The sequence below is a fragment of the Saccoglossus kowalevskii genome, chromosome 20 (genome assembly GCF_978046115.1).
Source record: "Saccoglossus kowalevskii chromosome 20, keSacKowa6.1, whole genome shotgun sequence".
Taxonomy (NCBI): domain Eukaryota; kingdom Metazoa; phylum Hemichordata; class Enteropneusta; family Harrimaniidae; genus Saccoglossus; species Saccoglossus kowalevskii.
This window is the reverse complement of record NC_140660.1, coordinates 15671590-15681217: the sequence shown is the minus strand read 5'-3', so window position 1 is coordinate 15681217 and position 9628 is coordinate 15671590. Positions and strand designations below refer to the sequence as shown.

General features: G+C 33.0%; 1 protein-coding gene across 1 annotated transcript; it reads left to right on the top strand.

Annotated features, from left to right (window-relative positions):
- Window positions 1-9113, top strand: LOC146730051 (transient receptor potential cation channel subfamily A member 1 homolog). Its single transcript, XM_085494403.1, has 5 exons — window positions 1-39; window positions 1370-1468; window positions 4217-4351; window positions 5403-5510; window positions 6490-9113. Exons 1-5 carry the CDS (start codon window positions 1-3, stop codon window positions 6502-6504), a joined length of 396 nt encoding a protein of 131 aa, XP_085350529.1. The 3' UTR covers window positions 6505-9113.
- Window positions 9114-9628: the final 515 nt, after the last annotated feature.

Below are 9628 nucleotides of genomic sequence, written 5' to 3'. Positions count from 1 at the left end.
ATGGGTTCAGACAATGACTTGTTATTGTTATTAAATTGGGTTCGTTTCGTCCGTCCATCCATCCGTACGTACGTACGGAGTTATATCTCGGACACCCATTGACAGATTTCATTCAAACTTTACATGAAGACAATACATAATGTCTTACATATGTGCGTCAAGTTACTTTATGATCGGAGCAAAAAATGGCTGACTGGCGGCCATTTCTGATGTAAAATTTGCTATTTATGATACCTAAACGTGTCCGCAGCAGTTTCTAGGAGATGACTGGGCTGATTTGGATCAAACTTGGTACGATGATCATACATACTTGGTTATAGGTGCACGCAATTTTTTTCGTGATTCGAACAAATATGGCCGACTGGCGGCCATCTTGTTTTTCATGGTATCCATGCTACTTTATCTATCTGTTTAATTTTTTTACGAAGGTAGTATGCCAAAAGATACATCTGCACCAACATGATTTTTGTGATTCAATTCAATATAGCTGGCTGACATGCAATTTTTATGTAAAAGCGCTAAATCGTATTTTTTACATGTCCGGAGCTGTTTCTCAGAGATGACTGGGCCGATTTGGATCAAACTTAGTATGATGATCATACATACTTGGTTATAGGTGTATGTCAATTATTTTCGTGATTCGAACAAATATGGTCGACTGGCGGCCGTCTTGTTTTTCACGGTACCCATGCTACTTTATCTGTCTGTATACATTTTTTACGAAGGTAGTATGCCAAGAGATACATCTGCACCAACATGATTTTTGTGATTCAATTCAATATGGCTGGCCGACACCCAATTTTCATGTAGAAGCGCTAAATCGTCATTTTTACATGTCCGGAGCTGTTTCTCAGAGATGACTGGGCCGATTTGGATCAAACTTGGTATGATAATCATACATATTCGGTTATAGGTGCACGTCATACTTTTCCCATGATTCAAACAAATATGGCCGACTGGCTGGCCAACTACACCATCATTATTTTTGTGATTCGATTCAATATGGTTGACTGACGCCAAAATTTCATGTAAAAGTGCTAAATCGTCATTTTTACATGTCCGAAGCTGTTTCTCAGAGATGACTAGGCCGATTTGGATCAAAGTTAGTATGGTGATCATACATATTGGGTTATAGGTGCACGTCATATTTTTTCTGTGATTCGAACAAATATGGCCGACTGGCAGCCATTTTGTTTTTCATGGTACCCATGCTACTTTCTTTTGAATGCAATGAATGTTTCTCTTTATATTTTGTACAAAGATAGTATTCCAAGAGATACATCTGCACCAACATTATTTTTTTGTATAGTCTGAAAGTTTACTCTACACTGTATTTGTGTCATTTAACACTGTATTATATTTGTTTCAGGACAACAAGACTCCACTTCACTATGCAGCAGGAAAAGGTGATAATAAATCAGTTGAGGCATTGTTATCAGCAGGGGCAAAAGTAGAAGTAGTTGATAAGGTAATTTAAGTAGTTCATATGCTGTTCATATTACTACCCTGGTAATTCATGAATTATGTTAGGCCTGCTTGTATGGTCTAACCATTTACTCTACACTTTAATTACATCATATTCATATCAAGTGACGTCATTGTAATTACTCAGTATTGATAGGAAACGTAAATTGCAAGACAGTTATACTACTTGTTGGTCCTAAACCTGAAATATTTAGTAACTGAAAACATATGTAGTGCAAAATTTATAAAATCTCCCTTGAATTGAAACCTGAATTCAGTATATCATAACAGCCTCCTATAAAACACTATGTGATTATAAGCAATGTATTTTACACACATTGGGACCATATTAAACACTATGCAGCAAGACAACTTTGATTATATTTGCCGGATGAGTAGATGACTGGATATGATTTCCAAACAGTATGGGTTCAGACAATCACTTGTTATTGTTATTAAATTGGGTTCGTTTCGTCCGTCCATCCATCCATCCATCCGTACGTCCGGAGTTATATCTCGGACATCCATTGACAGATTTCATTCAAACATCCATTGATAGATTTCATTCAAACTTTACATGAAGACAATACATAATGTCTTACATATGCGCGTCAAGTTACTTTATGATCGGAGCAAAAATGGCTGACTGGCGATCTGCACCAACATGATTTTGTGATTCAATTCAATATGGCTGGCCGACACCCAATTTTCATGTAAAAGCGCTAAATCGTCATTTTTACATGTCCGGAGCTGTTTCTCAGAGATGACTGGGCCTATTTGGATCAAACTTGGTATGATGATCATACATATTTGGTTATAGGTGCACGTCATACTTTTTCCGTGATTCAAACAAATATGGCCGACTGGCTGGCCAACTACACCATCATTATTTTTGTGATTCGATTCAATATGGCTGACTGACGCCCAAATTTCATGTAAAAGTGCTAAATCGTCATTTTTACATGTCCGAAGCTGTTTCTCAGAGATGACTAGGCAGATTTGGATCAAAGTTGGTAAGGTGATCATACATATTGGGTTATAGGTGCACGTCATATTTTTTTCTGTGATTCGAACAAATATGGCCGACTGGCAGCCATTTTGTTGTTCATGGTACCCATGCTACTTTCTTTTGAATGCAATGAATGTTTCTCTTTAAATTTTGTACAAAGATAGTATGCCAAGACATACATCTGCACCAACATTATTTTTTTAATTCAATTAGATATGGCTGGCTGACACCCAATTTTTATTTAAAAGCACTATAAATCGTCATTTTTACATGTCCGGAGCTGTTTCTCAGTGATGACTAGGCCAATTTGGATCAAAGTTGGTATGAAGATCATACATATTGGGTTATAGTTGCATGTCATATTTTTTTCTATGATTCAAACTAATATGGCTGACTGGTGGTCATTTTGTTTTTCATGATACCCATGCCTACTTTCCCATGAATGCAATGAACATTTATGTTTAAATTTTGTACAAAAGACAGTATACCAATAGATACATCAACATGAACGCATTGGGGCCCATATTAAACACTATGCAGCAAGACAACTTTGCTTATATTTGCTGGATGAGTTGATGACTAGATATTATTTCCAAACAGTATGGGTTCAGACAATCACTTGTTATTCACTGATGAAAAGCTTTTTTTATTTCCTTCAAGAATATAACAGTATGCCAGGCACTTATGGCATATACAGACAAATTTCAAGATAAAGTGAGTTCTAATTATGATCATAGCATGGCTATATGTGAGGCTCTTCAAGTCATCAGAAATAAGCCAGGCTTTTTAGTCATTTGAAACTGAAATATTTTCCAGCTCAGATTTACAATTTCATCTTTAACAGAACTTACAATTCTGACTCACCACATCATCAATCCACTGCACTGCAAATTCAGTAATCAATTATCTAATATGCTAAACCTAGGGAGTCCACTTTGGTGAAATTACACATGGTGTTATCGGCACACTACAGGGCAAATACAGTAATCAGTTATCTAATACGTTAAACCTAGGGAGTACACTTTGGTGAAATTACACAGGGTGTCATCAGCACACTACACTGCAAATACAGTAATCAGTTATCTAAGCAAGCACATACATAATTATCACATTGTAAGATTGAATATTAGGGACGTCAATGTGTGTGCAAATATTGAATTATTGAGTAGATCATTCAACAGATATGATGTTTATATAATTTTTAAAATTCCACTGCAATGATTCTAATCAAGTTGTGTACTATTTAAATAAATATACAACTATCATCTAAACAGGTGCTTAATTCCTCAGATGTAATTGATTATAAATGAGAATAATTTGTGAATTGTGCCCTTTAATACTTTTGGTAAAAAGTAATTATTTCTGTCAAATGACCAATATGTGCAAGTAAGAGGATATAAGGATATCTCTGCAAGTCTACAATAAAAGTGACATCAGATTGGTTATCCATAGAACCCTTTAGTGTGCATCATGAACGATGAACTTTATGTTCACATAATAGTTACATACTGGTTATTTGTAATAACCAAGGAGAGACATTAACTGAAGGCAGTTATTGATTATTTTTTCCATGTGGCCACAGTAAAATGGAAACACAATTGTTCTTTCAGGGTTATAATTAGTATTATGACAATCAGCGTTTTTTGTGATAAACGTGTTATTTGTGTCAGACGTTGACATATAGGTTAGATGAATATCAGTGACAAGGGTTTACGTAGTGTGATATAAATATTATTATTTCAGAGGGGAGAGAATGCTCTCAACATGGTGCTTTACTATCCAAATACCGTGTATGGATTTAATGACGACATGAAATTATCTGCAATAAATGTCATGAAGTTGCTTTTAGATACTAATATACCCTTGGACAACGTCGATGTAAGTTTTGTCTTAATTGATTTACCATTGTGTTATTTACATGCATGCATTATTTTACACTTAATAAAATTACAGTCTTGTATTGTTAAATATCATCACTTGAATTGTCCAATAATTAGATCCATAGTACATGGTAATTTATAAACACGTGTATTAATTTTACCACTTGAACATTCAACAGAGAGTTAATAATTCTTAATTATATTAATGTACAAATTTATATAAAGATTTTTGACTGTAAAATTTTACCAATATTGATGTACGGCAGTGAAGTTTGGGGTTTTGGGGTTATGTTTACTAATGTTGCCATTTCCAGTATAAAGAAGCGGAAAACAACCGTAAATGTTGGTCTTTCCAACTCAAAGAACTACTATTTTTGCACGGTTTTGGTTTTGTTTGGTTAAACCAGGGCGTGGAAGATAATTGTTCCTTTTTGTCTCTATTCACCCAAAGAGTCCATGATATGTATAAACAAACTTGGTTTACAGATCTCAACAACTATCCTAAACTTGATAAATACAGAGATTTTAAGATCGATTTTGGATGTGAACAATATTTGCATTTAATAAAGGATAACAAGTTACGCTCTGCGCTATGCCAGCTTAGAACGTCATCTCACAACCTTGGGTTGAATCTGATCGTAAATTAAACCGAGAAATATGAGAATCTGTAAATTATGTAATTTAGGGTTGGTTGAGGATTGAATACCATTTTTGCCTTGTATGTCCACGTTACGAAAATCTTGGAAAGAAATATGTTATCAGTCAAATCGGACTAACGGAAAATTTCTTCGTTTAATGCAGTTTAACAACTTATCTGTACTTCAAATTTCAAAATTTATATTCTATGCTTCTAAACATAGAGAAAATCTACTTAACCAGTTATGACTAGTAGATTCAACAATTATTTAAAGGATTCCTTCCTTTTCTATTTTTGATTTATCGTATCATAGGCTTGAGGCCATTGCACTAAATACAATTCATTTCATATCATATCATAATTCTTAAAATGTACATTTATTACCTGTTTATTTCTACATCTTATATTACAGCGTCACGGTAAGACACCATTACAGTATATTGATTCCAACATAAGGTCAGCTGGTACGAAAACTGATTTCTACAAAGAAGCTAAACTATTACTACTAAAAGCAATACAGGTAAATCAATATAAAACCTTCCACTATATTTGACTTTAAAATATCCTGGTTACCTTCCTGATAGTTTGTGGATGCTTCAACCCTCATCATAACCGTCTGGAAATGTTTAGATTTTCTCTCTGCATTCATTGGATATTAACTGTGATGTTGATTGGATCATACATTTCTACTCTGAATATATCAATTTCCAACAAGTAGATGACAGATGCACGTTTGCCTGCACGCTGTATCTGCTGATAGTTGTCATAGACATAACAGTGTAACCGCCAATCTTTGTGACATTGAAATTATAAATCACATGATTAATCAGCAAAATCTCTAAATATTTCCAGACTGTCGCAGAGATTGTCAAATGACCCACATAATAATAGGAAGGTTATCATGATAACTTTATAAATATAAACACATCAATTTTAGTATTCATGAGTGAATTTAGTGTTTTAATTTATATGTGATGTGTGAACACATCAAATGTTCAAATGTTTCATCCACAAGATTCATCTCCAATATGCGCGTATTTTACCTCAGTAGACATATAATATTTTGCATATATGACAAACTTGACATTGAATTCAAGAACTGATTCAATATGGTTCATAAATAACAATGAGTGTGTCATATTATCATACAATCTGACACTGGCAACAATAGAATTAGAATTCTATTATTGTTATCAGTGTCAGTTCTTAACTGTAAACATATTCCATTTGAATGGGTTCCTAATTTGGTATTTGTTCTTCATGTTTACTTGATTTTCAGACAATTTCCTTTGTTTCTAATGAGTAATTGAAATTTTGTACAGTGCACCTAATCACCTCATACACATATGTTGTGTGGTGTTAGGTAAAGGTTTATTTATTTAATTGCTTAAGTTTGAGTTCACATGATACTCCTGATTAACTAGTGTTATTACAAAAGATAAAACATGTTTTGTTTACATATCTAATCATGTTTACATGTTCTATTTGTATTTTTATAGCGAAAGGGAAACTAGTGATTTGATGACACAGGGAAAAGATAAAGTCGATACCACGAAGACATATCTCAAGTAAAGTTAATAAATTTCCTTTTGACCGAAACCTAAGAACTGAGAGAATGAGACTGAATAAGCAATACAAAAAACTTATTAAACTGAAGAAGAACAAGTGCGAAGAAAAACTCTTACAAAATTTACTAAATTTGGAAAATCACAATCCTACAAGTTTTTGGAAAATTATTAAACAAATTCAGGATTTTAATAATCCCACAAATCATCAACAAACCCCTTCAATTTCATCTACAGAATGGACAAATTATTTTTCATCTCTTTACAATATAGATACTGCAAATAATTCTGTAATTGATTCTGAGGTAAAATCCGTACTTAAAGAATGCCAAGTTAATCAAACCATTAACCCTGATCTCGTTAAAGAAATTAGCATTCAAGTGATTAATTGGGCTATTAAAAAAACAAAAACAGGTAAATCACCTGGCCCAGACACAATCATTAATGAAATGTTTAAATGTTCAATCCCAAAACTGCAATTATGCATAAAGAAATTGTTCAACCAAATACTATCAAATGGGAATTTCCCATCCCACTGGAACACCAGTTATTTAATACCATTACATAAATCTGGTGAAATTACAGATGTTAATAATTATAGAGGAATTGTTCTTTCAAACTGTGTATCAAAATTATTAAATATTATTCTAAATAATAGGCTGCAAAATTATCTTGATAAGCAAAATTATTTTCAAAAAACACAGTTTGGTTTTCGAAAGGATCATAGAACAACTGATAGCATTTTCATCCTAAAATCCCTAATAAATAAATATATCAATAAAGCAGGTAAAACTCCATATTTGTTTGCCTGTTTTGTTGACTTACGTAAAGCTTTTGATAGTGTTTGGCGCGATGGGATGCTTTATAAACTGGTGAAAGCAGGTATTACTGGGAAATTCTTCCAACTAATAAGGTCAATGTACTGTAATACCAGTTATGCTATCAAAACAAATAATGGTTACACTAAACCATTTGTATCAGCTAGTGGGGTTAAACAGGGGTGTAATTTAAGCCCACTTCTGTTTAACATATTTATAAATGACTTGTCTGATAATATATATTCAAATTCTGTTAGTTTGGAAAATACATGTTTCAACTCTCTGCTTTTTGCAGACAATATTGTAATATTATCAGATTCAGAGACAGGACTCCAAAATAGTATTAACAAATTAAACAGTTATTGTGAAAAGTGGAAATTACAGGTAAATATCAATAAAACTAAAATCATAATATTTAATAAAAAGGGTAGAATCATGGGTCATAATTTTAATTTTTATTTAGGTAATAGGCAAATACAGATAGTTTCCACTTATACATACCTAGGAATTATCTTTCATAGCAGTGGAAACTTTAAACTAGCAATAGATAACTTAGTGATGAAAGCACAGCGAGCCCTAGGTGCACTAAGACAGACACTAAACTTGCACAATTATACCATTTCACCAAAAAATGCCATACAACTATTCAGAAGTACAGTTCTGCCAATCATATTGTATGGATCAGAAGTATGGGCAGCTTTTAACTTTAAATTATTTAAATCAAAAAATTGTAACATTATTGCAAATGATTCATTCATTCAAAAATTATTCAATGACAAATTACAATTTGAACAACTGCACATCAAATTTTGCAAGCAAACACTTGGTGTACATAAAAGGTCCAGTAACATTGCTTCCAGAGCAGAGCTTGGAAGCTACCCAATCATCACTGATATATGTACACAAATGCTAAAATACCAAAGAAGAATATTAAATTCAGAATGCAGTCCATTGGTTCAATGTGCATTCAAGTCAGAAAGCAAACTAAATGGCAACACCTGGACAGCATTTGTGAACAAATTACATGAAATAACAAATGTACATGATAATGCAGAATTCAGTAGTATACAAACAAAAATGAAATTACAGAAAACCTATATTGATAACAAGTGGTTGCCAGCACTCCAAAAAACAGAAAATAATAAATTACGCATTTACAAGATATTTAAATCAAAATATGAATTTGAGCCATATCTAGAACTTGTAAAAAATATTAGTCATAGAACAAGTATAACCAAATTTAGAATCTCTGCTCATACACTGCCAATTGAAAGGTTAAGATACAAAGGCATGCCTTCAGAGGAAAGAATTTGTAATTTGTGTGAAGACAAGGCTATTGGTGATGAAATACATGCATTATTGGTTTGTAAGAACCAAAGGTTAATAACTAGTCGTACACAATTTATTAATACTTTGTCATTGTATAATGATAGTCTACTAACATTATCGGAACAAAACATGTTCAAACAAATTTTAAAGTTCATTACCAACATTAGGGTACATTAAAGTTCATTACCAACAGCCTGGGAAAATTCATCAATGATATTTTAACAGAAAACAAAAATTAAACTTTTAATATTTAACATTTTTTTTTCTAACATTTATTTTATATTTCTACAGTGTTTGTTTATTTGTTATTTGTTTGTGTGTTTATAAAGTAATGTATATTGGCCATAGATTATGTATTTTCCATGCATTTTTTTGTGTCAAATAAAATATACTATACTATACTATACTATACTATACTATTTCTGTGGCCATGGTGGTGTTGGAAAGACAACTCTCAAGGAAACACTTAAAAGGGTAAGGGTATTATTCTGACATGGAAGAAGGTAAGGTTATAATCCATGACATGTCATCAGTCATCACCAAGATTTATGTCATATACGAAGATAAGGTTGTAATCCATGACATGACATCAGTCATCACCATGGTTTATGTCATCGATGAAGGTAAGGTTGTAATCCCTGACATGTCATCAGTCATCACCATGATTTGTGTCATGGAAGAAGGTAAGGTTGTAATCCCTGACATAGCATCAGTCATCACCATGATTTGTGTCATGGAAGAAGGTAAGGTTGTAATCCCTGACATGGCATCAGTCATCACCATGATTTATGTCATGGAAGAAGGTGAGGTTGTAATCTTTGACGTCATCAGTCACCACCATGGTTTATGCCATGGAAGAAGGTAAGGTTGTAATCACTGACATGTCATCAGTCATCACCATGGTTTATGTCATGGAAGAAGGTAAG